This window comes from Narcine bancroftii, chromosome 9, assembly GCF_036971445.1.
Source record: "Narcine bancroftii isolate sNarBan1 chromosome 9, sNarBan1.hap1, whole genome shotgun sequence".
NCBI lineage: Eukaryota > Metazoa > Chordata > Chondrichthyes > Torpediniformes > Narcinidae > Narcine > Narcine bancroftii.
Window position 1 is genome coordinate 58,973,498 of NC_091477.1, and position 12,571 is coordinate 58,986,068.

The 12,571-nt window shown below is 38.7% G+C and overlaps 1 protein-coding gene across 3 annotated transcripts in view; it reads left to right on the plus strand.

Annotated features, from left to right (window-relative positions):
* Positions 1-12,342, plus strand: part of LOC138743683 (semaphorin-4B-like) — a 98,831-nt gene extending 86,489 nt beyond the window's left edge. The window contains exons 13-15 of one of the 3 annotated variants that reach the window (XM_069899270.1): positions 7,208-7,262; positions 7,399-7,457; positions 11,198-11,284. In XM_069899270.1, the coding sequence (XP_069755371.1) occupies positions 7,208-7,262; positions 7,399-7,419 (76 nt within the window). In that variant the 3' untranslated portion in view covers positions 7,420-7,457; positions 11,198-11,284. Of the gene's footprint in view, positions 1-7,207; positions 7,263-7,398; positions 7,458-11,197 lie in introns of all 3 variants that reach the window. The other 2 variants (XM_069899271.1, XM_069899269.1) reach the window with 2 other exon arrangements.
* Positions 12,343-12,571: the final 229 nt, after the last annotated feature.

A 12,571-nucleotide genomic window follows, 5' to 3' on the forward strand; every position in this document is an offset into this window, starting at 1 on the left:
CAGTCCCCCAATTTATCCAAATCACACTGGAGCTTCCTGACCCCCTCTTCCATGCACACAACCCCTCCTAGCTTAGTGTCATCTGCAAATTTGGAGATATTACATCCAATCCCCTCATCCAGATCATTACTATAAATTGTGAACAGCTGGGGTCCCAGTACAGATCCCTGTGGCACCCCACTGGTCACCGCCTGCCACTCAGAAAACGAGCCATTTATCCCAACTCTCTGTCTTCTACCTGCCAGCCAGTTCTCAATCCACAACAATACTTTGCCCCCAATCCCATGAGCCTTGATTTTGTAAGCCAGTCGTTTATGCGGGACCTTATCGAAGGCCTTTTGGAAGTCCAGGTACACCATATCCACTGGCTCTCCCCCATCTATTTTACCTGTCACCATCTCAAAGAATTCCAATAGATTTGTCAAGCACGATTTACCTTTTGTAAATCCATGTTGACTCCGTCTGATCCCTTCTCTGCTAGTCATATGCTCCGCTATTACATCCTTAATAATGGATTCCATCATTTTTCCAACTACAGATGTAAGGCTCACCGGCCTATAATTCCCCGCTTTTTCTCTACCCCCCTTTTTAAATAGTGGGGTAACATTAGCTACCCTCCAATCCATGGGTAATGATCCTGAGTCTATCGAGTTCTGGAAAATAATTCTTAAAGCATCTGCTATCTGAATGGCCACTTCCTCAAGTACCCTAGGATGTAGATTATCAGGCCCTTGGGATTTATCTGCCTTCAATCCCATCAATTTCCCCAAGACCATGTCCTTAGAGATACTGATTTCTTTCAGTTCCTCCCTTGCATTAGTCTCTATGTTTCCCAACATCCTTGGGAGGTTATTTGTATCCTCTCTTGTAAAAACAGAACTAAAGTAAGAATTTAATTGGTCTGCCATTTCCTTATTCCCCATTATATATTCCCCTGATTCCGACTGCAAAGGACCTACTCTGGATTTCACCAATCTTTTCCTCTTGACATATTTATAAAAGCTTTTGCAGTCGGTTTTTATATTTGCCGCAAGCTTACTTTCGTAATTTATTTTTGCTCTCTTGATTAATCCCTTTGTCCTCCATCTTGAACTGCTCCCAGTCTTCGGTTGTGGTACTTTTTTTGGCCAATTGATATGCTCTCTCTTTGGACCTAATGCTGTCTCTAATTTCCCTTGTTATCCACAGTTGAGTCACCTTTTTTGGTTTATTTTTATGCCAAACCGGTATAAATGATTTTTGCAATTTCTCCATTAGATCTGTGAATGCTTTCCATTGTCTATCCACAGTCAACTCCCCCATAAACACCACCCAATCAATCTTACTCAACTCCCATCTCATACCATCATAATTCCTTTTATTTAAATTCAGGACCTTAGTCTCGGTTTTAATTTCATCACTCTCCATGTCGAGTGAGAATTCGATCATATTGTGATCGCTCCTAACCAAAGGGCCTCGTACAACATGATTGTTGATTAGCCCCTTATCATTGCATAATACCCAATCTAAAATGGCCTGCTCCCGAGTTGGTACCTCGACATATTGGTCTAGATAACCGTCCCATAAACATTCAAGGAATTCCTCCTCCTCAGTATTTTTACCAATTTGGCTAGTCCAATCTATATGCAAATTAAAGTCTCCCATGATGACAGCTGTTCCCTTATTGCACGTTTTTCTAATTTCTCTTTTTTTTTAAGACTTTATTAAAAATTTTATAACATGAATACAATAGAGAATTACATTTAAAGAAAAATTTTTAAAAATTAAAATGGTATGATTACAATATTACATCAGAAAACTACACAAAATAACACCCCCCCCCGTTAATTGTAACACAATATTAGTAATCTAACTTAAAATTAGTCCAACCCTCCCCCCCCAAAATAAAGAGTGAAGAGTTAATAAAATTAACAATATTATATATGGGAAAAAAAATACCCACTTACAAAAAGAAAAGATAAAACTTAACCTAAAAAAAATTCTAACAAAAAAAATTTTATCAATACTAAAATATCATGCTTAAACATATATTTAAATCAAACTTAAATGCATATAATTAGCAAACGGAGTCCACTTTAACTTATAAAAAGACATCCTATCCTGAACTGAAAAAGGTATCCTTTCCATAGTCAAACAAAATTTCATCTCCAAATACCACTTATCTAAAGTTAGTATATTTTTATCTTTCCAAGTAAGTGCTATAAATTTCTTAGCCACGACTAAAGCTAAATAGATAAAGGAAATCTGATAATCCTCTAAACCTAAATCGATTAATGATTGCATGTTCCCTAACAAAAATATATTTCGGGATCTAATACAAGATGGATATTATATAAACTTAAAAATAGATTGAATACCTTTCCAAAACTGTTGCTATCGATCACAAAGCCAAACAGTATGCAAAAAAGTAGTGGCCATCTGATCACATCGAAAACAAGAATCCAACTTACTAAGACCAAATTTTTTTAATTTCTCCGGCATTAAATATAGCTGATGAATAAAATTATAATTAATCATCGCTAGTCTAGCGTTAATTAATTTCCGAATACTATTCTGACAAATTTCCATCCAAGCTTCTTCAGCTATTTTATGTCCTAAATCTTTTTTCCATTTCAACTTATCTTTATCCCAGTCTTTTTTTACTATCAATTTCTTGTAAAATACAATACAAATCAGATATATATCCCTTTTTTGGTATTGAAAGTACATATTCTTCAAAACTAGATTCAGGTAATAAAATCATATGTCGACCACATAACCGTTTTACAAAAGATCTTAATTGATAATATACAAATATAGAATTTCCACTCATACCATATTTCCTTTGTAATTCGTCAAAGGAGCAAAAACAACCCTCAGAAAAACAATCAGATAAATTTTTTATTCCTTTCTTTTCCCATTGTTTCAAAGTGGCATTGGAGACCATAAAAGGAACAAGTTGATTATTATATAATGGCAATCTTCCAGAATATATATTTTTAAGTCCCAATTTTTTAAGTTTACTTGTCCATAAATTCAATAGATGTTTCAATATTGGCACATCGTAAGTTCGTAGTAAATTTTTATTCCTTCGAAACAAAAACTCATGAGGAAATTTTTCTAAAATAACCGCCATTTCTATCTTTACCCAACTAGGTGGGTCGTCCATATTCATTAATGCACTAAGAAATTTTAATTGAGCTGCTTCGTAATAATGCTGAAAATTCGGTAATCTTAAACCTCCAAATTGAAAATCCCACATCAATTTTCTCATTGCTACTCTCGGAAATTTTCCCTTCCATAAGAATTCTCTAATTCCTTTATATAAGCCCTTAAAAAAACTTTTTTTTAAAAAATAAGGAATTGATTGAAACAGATATTGTATTCTAGGAAAAATATTCATTTCTAATTTCTCTTTTAATGCCTTCCCTCACCTCTACACTACTATTTGGAGGCCTACATACCACCCCCACTAATGTTTTCTGCCCCTTGCTATTCCTCAGTTCTACCCATATAGATTCCGCATCTTCCGAGTTGATATCCTTTCTGCCAATCATGTCGGTCCCTTCTCTCACCATCAATACTACCCCACCCCCTTTTCTTTCTTGCCAATCCCTCCTAAATATTGTATACCCCGGGATGTTAAGTTCCCAGGCTTGCCCACCCTGCAGCCATGTTTCTGTAATCCCAATCAAATCATATTTGTTTATCTCAATTTCCACAGCTAATTCATCTACCTTGTTCCGAATGCTTCTTGCATTAAGATATAAAGCCTTCAGATTTGCTTTTTTCACCCTCCTTGCTCTTTCTGATTTTTTACTTTCGCTGCCTAACCTAACTTTTCCTGTTTTATCTTTTGTGTCCTTTGCCCTATCATACAGGTTCCCACCCCCCTGCCAAATGAGTTTAAACCGCACCCGACGGCTGTACCAAACCTAGCTGCCAATATATTGACCCCTTTTGGGTTTAGGTGTAACCCATCCTTCTTGTAGAGGTCATGCCTTCCCCAAAAGAGATCCCAATGATCCAAGAAGCCAAAACCCTGTCCTTTACACCATCCCCTCAGCCACACATTCATTTTTCTTAACCTTCCATTTTTGACCTCAGTTGCACTTGGCACAGGTAGCAAACCAGAGATCACCACCCTGGCTGTCCTATTTCTTAGTTTCTGTCCTAGCTCTCTGTAATCCTTTTTCAGTACTTCCTCCTTCTTTTTATCTATGAAATTGGTACCCACATGTACCAAGACATCAGTCTGTTCGCCTTCCCCTTTTAGAATACCCTGGACCCGATTTCAGATATCCCGCACCCTTGGTATGTTGGTATGTTGGCCTTCATATCAAGAGGGTTTGAGTATAAGAATAAGGATACCTTACTGCAGCTGTACAGATCCTTGGTGAGACCACACCTGGAGTATTGTGTGCAGTTTTGGTCACCTTATCTGAGAAGGATTTTCTTGCAATGGAGGGAGTGCAAAGGCGATTCACCAGGCTGATACCTGGAATGGCAGGAATAACTTATGAGGAAAGATTGTGCAATTTGGGATTGTACTCGCTGAAGTTTAGAAGATTGAGAGGGGATCTCATAGAGACATATAAAATTCTGGCAGGACTGGACAGAATGGATGTGGAAGGGATGTTTCCAATGGTGGGGGAGTCCAGAACCTGGGACCATGGTTCGAGGATAATAGGTAAACCGTTTAGAACCGAGATGAGGAGGAATTTCTTTACCCAGAGGGTGGTGAATCTGTGGAATTCATTGCCACAGAGGGCAGTAGAGGCAGGTTCATTGAATATATTTAAGAGGGAATTAGATATATTTCTTCAGTATAAGGGAATTAGGTGTTACGTAGAGAAGGCGGGGACGGGGTACTGAACTTTAAGATCAGCCATGATCTCATTGAATGGCGGAGCAGGCTCGAAGGGCCGAATGACCTACTCCTGCTCCTATCTTCTCTGTTTCTATGTTTCAGATGCTACTGGTTAAACATAAACAGTCCACTACCTGATAATGGGGTCAAAAATCAAAATTTAACTTATCTTGCATATTTGAAAATAATTGAGAGAAGAACCCCATAAAGAGACAAAATTCAGATTAATTTCAGTCGTGGAACATTAAATTTTTTCCAAAGTCTGACATGCCATTGTATTGGACAACCGCTGAGTGTGAGAGGGAGGGGCAGCATCTTTCTATGTCATTAATATGGGCCTTCTAGCAATAAGGGAGGTGAGGGCAACGACATGTGATTGGGAAGCAGTGTCAGACCCACTTGTTCTAAAGCGAGCAAGAAAAAGATTTGGAGTCTAATTAATATTAAGAATTAAAGACAAGGTACTAAGTACCCCTTCCCAAAAATTGGAAAGATTCAAAGAAATTTTGGTATATTTGTCCAGCTCAGATTTATTTGTAGCCAATATTATCAATTTTCAAGACATTAACAATTGCATGCTAAGGATAATAAAGGACAGTCACACATTGGAATAAGTGTTGACAATCTGATATGATTGCGTAAATATGTTCTTGTACAATGCTATCTACTGTTAGACGCTGTTTCTTTTGTGAATTAATATTCACCTGGTGGCTGAAGTATTACAATGGAAATTCTTTCACAATTAATTGCACATTTCACTCTTTTATTTTCATAAGTTTAACTTTTATTTTCCCACTTGTGCGCGTCAGCACTGTCCATAGTACATTGTTACTCATGGGATATGGGCATCATTGGTTTGGCCACTGTCTATTGTTCATTCCTAGTTCCCTTGCCAATCAATTTCAGAGGGCAACTAAGAGTTACACTGTAGGTCTGGGGTCACATATGGGTCAGACTGAATAGAAACAAATGTAGTTAAATAGGTGGGCTTTCACGTCAGCCCAGCAGTGCTGTTGTCAGAATCAGAATTTATTGTCATGAAGATGTCACAAAATTTGTTGTTTTGTGGCAGCATCACAGTTCAAATATTGCTATAATTTACATTAAAAAGTCAATAAATTAGTGCAAAATGAGAAAGTGAGGAAGTGTGTGTGGTTCATTGTCCAGTCTGAAATTTGATGGCAGAGGGGAAGAAGCTGTCCTTGTGTTCATCTTCAAGCACCTGAACCTCCTGTCCGATGGTAAGAAGGTAAAGTATTCTTGAAGATTGAGGCTGCCTCATGTTGACATCCTTGATGGAGTGATGGCCATGGTAGTGTTGCCGAGTTCATAACTCTGTAGTTTTTTTCCTGTCCTGTGCATTGCCACCTCCATACCAGACAGTGATGCAATCAGCCAGAACGGTGCACCTGTAGAAATTTGCAAGAGTCTTTGGTGACATATCAAACTCTTCACCAAGTATAGCTACTGGTGAGTGTTCTTCATGATTGCATCAGCATTGGGACCCCTGGACAGATCTTCAGAAATGTTGACACCTGGGACCTTGAAGTTCTTAACTCTTTCCACTGTTAACCCCTCAGTGAGGATTGGGTTGGGTTCTCCTGGTTTCTCCCTCTTGGTCCGCAATCAGCTCTTTGGTTTTGCTAACATTGAGGGCAAGGTTGTTGTTGTGACACCACTCCCTCCTGTAAGCTTTCTCATTGCTGTCTGTGATTCTGCCGGCGACCTTGGTGTCATCAGCAGATTTGTAGACAGCATTTGAATTTCCTATCCATAGTCAAGAATGCTGATACTGGATTTTTAATACCAGATTGATCACTTGAATTTATGTTTCAAGTGATTCTGTGGGATCTGAACTTTCCTCCATTTCAGTAGGACAAGCAATTAGCTACTAGACCAATTTCTTAAAAGTTCTTGCAAAGGGGAACTGTGGACTTGCTTTAATACTGCATCCAGAGTACTACAGCATTCCCTCTGATAACCCTAGAGGCCCAGCTGAGATTTTCATGTGTCACAGGACTCATTGATGCATGTACTGCATCACGGAGAACATAAAACAGCGTTCCTTCCATCTGTGGTTTTCTGACTGCTCTATTTCTAACTACGAACGGGTTTCTAACTGACATTAGGGTCTCAGTTGTTAAATACCCAAACAATATATAATTTCAAAAGGTGAGATTGAAATAAATTCTAGACAAACAGTCCTAACCAGTATGACTGAAAGATGAAGTCAAAGTGGCCACTGCAACACCAGTATGAAGTTCCAATAAACCTCTTAATCTCTGATTTAAGACTGCTGATTTGAGAACAGTATTTGTGCATCAGGTTTGACGTTTGACCACATTTTCTCACCTACAGAGCTATCAAGTTCATTCATCACCACTCCAATGAAAGTAATGTCAATGTGCGTAAGGTAGTGAATGAATGAAGTTTATAATTATATACATCAATACAATGTACTGAATCAATGAAAGTGAAACTGAAAAGCAAATGGTACTGAAATGGATTCAATAATATGGATTGAAATGGGTATTTTTTGTTATTTGTAGCGATTTCTTACAAGATATTAAGAACGGCGATGCTGCAGGATTGTGTCCACCACAGACAGGTAATAGTGGTCACCATGGTTGAATGTTACAGACAAAACTAGACAGAAAACTCTGAGACCAAATCTTGACAGAAGGCCAAGCCCCAAACATTTGCTACCCTGTACTTTCTAGAGATGCTGCAGAACCTCCTGAGGTTCTCCGGCATATTCATGTATAAACAGTTTTTTTTGCATCAGTATTTACTCAGGAAACAGACAGAGTGTATAAGGAAGGAAGGGAAACAAACAGAAGGGTCATGGAACAGATGGAGATTAAGGAGGAGGAGGAGGTGCTTGATGCCTTACAGCAAATAAAGGCAAATAAATCCCCAGGCCGGATATGTTATTCCCTCAGACCTTGAGGGAGGAAAGTGTAGAAATTTCAGGGGCCCTGGCTGATATATTTAAAATGTCCTTAGCCACAGGTGAGGTGCCAGAGGATTAGAGTGTAGCTCACATTGTGCCGTTGTTTAAAAAAGGCACCAAAATTAAACCAGGTAATTATGGGACAGTGAGCCTGATGTTATTAGAAGGAGTTCTGAAAGACAGGATATATGAGTATTTGGACAGTCATGGGCTGATTAGGGACAGTCAGCCTGGCTTTGTGTGTGGTAGATCATGTTTAACGAATCTTGTAGAGTTTTTCAAGGAAGTTACCAAGGAGGTAACCATGTATATATAAAACCATATAACAATTACAGCCCAGAAAAAGGCCAACTTGGTCCTTCTAGTCCATGCCAAACACTTTCTCTCACATAACTCACTGATCTACACTCAACCCATTACCCTCCTGTCCACATGCATATCCAACTTCCCCTTAAATGCCAATATCGAGCCCACCACCACCACCACTGTCTGGAAGCTCATTCCACACACCCACCCACAGGTAGATGAAGGAAAGGCTGTGGATATTGTCTATGTGGACTTTAGTAAGGCCTTTGACAAGGTCCCTCATGGAGGTTAGTTCAAAATTTTAAGACACTAGGTATTCATGGAGAGGTTGTAAACTGGATTTGAAATTGGCTGAAAGGGAGAAGATAGAGAGTGGTAGTGGATGATTACTTCTCAGACTGGAGGCCTGTGACCAGTGGTGTGCCTCAGGAATCGGTGCTGGGACCTTTGTTTTTGTTGTATATATCAATAATCTGGATGATCATGTGGTGAATTGGATCAGCAAGTTTGCTGATTGCACTAAGATTTGGGCTATTGTGGACAGCGAAGAAGATTTTCAAAGACTGCAAAGGGATCTGGACCAACTTGGAGAATGGGCCAAAAAATGGCAGATGGAGTTTAATGCAGACAAGTATGAGGTGATGCATTTTGGAAGAGCAAACCAAGGTCGGACATGCACAGTAAATGGTCAGTAATTATGGTAAATGGAGTGTGGAGGAGTAAAAAGATCTGGGGATACAAATACATTGTTCTATGGAGGTGACATCACATGTGGACAGGGTTGTGAAGGAAGCTTTTAGCATCTTAGCCAAAGTATTAAGGATAAGAGTTGGGATGTTACGTTGAAGTTGTTTAAGACTTCATTGAGGCCAAATTTGGAATATTGTGTGCAGTTCTGGTCACCTAATTGCAGGAAGGATGTCAATAAGGTTTAAAGAGTGCAGAGAAGATTTACTAGGATGTTGCTGGGTCTTCAGGAGTTGAGATACAGGGAAAGATTAAACAGATTAGGACTTTCTTCCTTTTTAAATTTTTTTTTAATTTTCACACTATGAACCATACTGACCAAAATACACACAAACATTTCCCTCTTGAATATACACAGTGTCATTTTCTCCCCTTTTTCCCCCTCCCTTCCCTCCCTCCTTCACACAACGAAAATAAACAAGAGATTTGTGTCTTCTACTTTTACATACTGGGTCTGTTCATTTTGTCTTCTTCTCCTTCTGTCATTTTAGGTGGTGGAGGTCCGCAGTAGGACCTCTCTGTTGTGTTCCATGTACGGTTCCCAAATTTGTTCGAATACTGTGATGTTATTTCTTAAATTATATGTTATTTTTTCCAATCGATTATATTTATTCATTTCTATGTACCATTGCTGTATTCTCAGGCTATCTTCTAATTTCCAGGTTGACATAATACATTTTTTTGCTACAGCTAAGGCTATCATAATAAATCATTTTTGTGCTCCATCCAAATCGAGTCCAAGTTCTTTACTTCTTATATTACTTAGAAGAAAGATCTCTGGATTTTTTGTTATGTTGCATTTTGTGATTTTATTTAATACCTGATTTAGATCTTCCCAAAATTTTTTCACTTTCTCACATGCCCAAATTGCATGTACTGTTGTTCCCGTTTCCTTCTTACAGCGAAAACATCTGTCTGATACTGTTGGGTCCCATTTATTTAACTTTTGGGGCATGGTGAGGACTTTCTTCCTTGAAGCAAAGAAGAATGAGGGGAGATTTGATAGAGGATTACAAGATTATGAGAGGTATAGCCAGAGTGGATGTGAGTAGACTTTTTCCACTTAGATTAGTTTTAAGCTGAAAGGGGAAAGGTTTAGGGGGGACATTAGGGAGAAGTTCTTCACTCAGAGAGTGGTGGGAGTGTGGAATGAGCTGCCGTCGGTTGTGGATGCAAGCTTGATCTTGAATTTTAAGAATAAATTGGATAGATACATGAATGGCAGAGGTCTGGAGGGCTATGGAATGGGAGCAGGTCAGTGGGACTAGCAAAATAGTGGTCAACACAGACTAGAAAGGCTGAATCATGTGTTTTCTGGGCTGTGGCATTCTATGGTTCTATTGTGCTCTGAGATAGAATCATTGTCTCTGTAGTTCAAACTCATGTACACTTTGTATGCAAGTTCCATCTGTTAACTAGTGGATTCATACCTGATTTCATTCCACTGGAAAGTGGAAATAATTTGCATGCAAATTATTTGCTCATCTCATGCACAACTGAGTTAATTCTGGAGTTGTCAGGAACTACTACATACAGAAAGATGGCTGGGAGGTAAAGGAAAAGAACGATCGCTTTGAACACCCAAGTCATACAAGGATCAGCTGTTGTGTTCATGGGGCATGGATTTGTGTTAAATCCCTGATTCACGAGTTCTAATTTAATCCAACTAAATGCTTGAGATGTTATTATCCCTTTATATCCAAGACATCAAGCACACTTAAATGTTAAATTCCAGTTCAAACTAAATGGAAGAGATTTATAACATTGACACTGTTTGTGCAGATTAAAATTTGAACCAGATAAGGGAAATATGAAGAGTGGGGTAAACTATTGTCCAGTTATTTCTTTAGAACCTCATTTTTAAGCCATGCCCGACTGTTGTACAAGGAAACAAATGTAAAGACTTTACCTGTACGTGTTTGTTTCTGTATATATTTTAGTAATTATTTTGTATCTTTGGAGAGCGGCCGGTTAGTGTAGCAGTTATTGCCTCACTTTCACAGCACCAGTGACCAAGCTTCGAATCCGGGATTATCTGTAAGGAGTTTGTATATTCTCCCTATGATTGCGTGGGTTTCCGCCAACCCTCCAAAATCACAGGAGGAATGGGCTCGTGGGGCACAAAGGCGTGTAACCGCGCTGAATGTTTAAAAAACTGGGAGAGCAAGCTTGATTCAGCTCTTGTCCATTCCACTGACCTGTAATTGAGGTGAGATTTTATAGTGTGGGGATTGCTTTGGTGAACTAAAAGTTAAATTGGTCAGAGTTAATGTTATGCCTGGTCATTTAAAACTATTTTTTCATCCTGATGGTTGCTTTGCTAATATATTCCTCCGTTTCAGAAGCTACAGAAAAAATTATTCTGGTCGATCATCACACAGATGCCATGCTCAGTTGCAACCCCTCCTCTTCCACAGCCCAGTGTGAATGGCTGACTCCTAACAGGAACATTACAATTAATTCCGACAGTTCAGGACTCCTGGTGACAGGAAATACTCTTGGCAACTATGCTTGTTATTGCCATGAAAATGGCATTCGCCAGATAGTAGCATCCTATCATCTCACATCCCGGCGATCGCGGGTGGCATTGATCGTGTTGATTTTACCTACTGCATTTGTTACTCTGATTGTCTATTTTGTTGTGAACCATCGGAAGACTTAATTTTACCTGCTCGTCATAGTCCATGTTCTCCAATTAACTGAACATTCTTTCTGAACTGGCCAACCTTAATAGCAAGGTTTATTTGCCACTGACTGAAGAACATTCGAGCACAATCAATGGATCCATCTCAAGTATCCTTGTCTGTTACTGACCGGACAGTAAAATGGATTTTGTATGGTACTACCTGATTAACACTGGCAATGCATTTGGGTCCTTCTACACTATCCACAACACCTCCAACTTTCATGTCATCTGCAAACTTAATCTCTGTGTAAAAAAAAAAAAACAGCCCTTCCAGTTCTTCCAGGTCATTTATAAATATCCAAAGAGCAGGGCTCCCAGAACAGCTCCCTGCAGAACTCCACCCCACTCAGAAACCTCCTGGCAGAAAAAAAGGCTCTTATTAAATATAGCTCTTAATAGAATGGAGAAAATAAGTACCTTATTTATAAATTACATTTTGTTGCTGATGTCATATCTTTTTCTACATGTGCTTTTAAAAAGAATGCATAGAAACTTGGTACTGTTGTATTAATGTGTTCTTTTAAGGAAGTTTTTATTCAGAATTTTGTGTTGTGCGCAAGTGACATGGTTACAATACTGTTGTTACTAGAAGGGTGATTATGGTTAATCTCGGTTTGAGATGTAAATACTTCTGTTTAGAACTAGAAAAAGGCTGAGTTCTCTGTTTGACAACATGAGCCAACATTGGCTCCATTTTGCATTTTCTGTGTTTGATCAAAATGCTATCATTTATTTCTTATACATCAAACTTATAACTGGAAAATTGATGCATCTACTTAAAAATGATATTTAGTAATTGAATCACCAAAAACTCTCCTAATTTACTTGCCATGGAAAATCCTTGTGTAATGACAATCCCCAGTTTTTTTCAAGTTTGCCTGCACTTCTATGCTAAATTTAGGATTAGTAACTTTCCTTGAGGGAATAAGCTAATACATTGGTTGTTAGCCATTTAATAATTGAGGTATGTCACCAATTATTCCTTGTGTCGTGCAGAATCATCCAAATGGCCTCTACAGCTTCTGAGAGA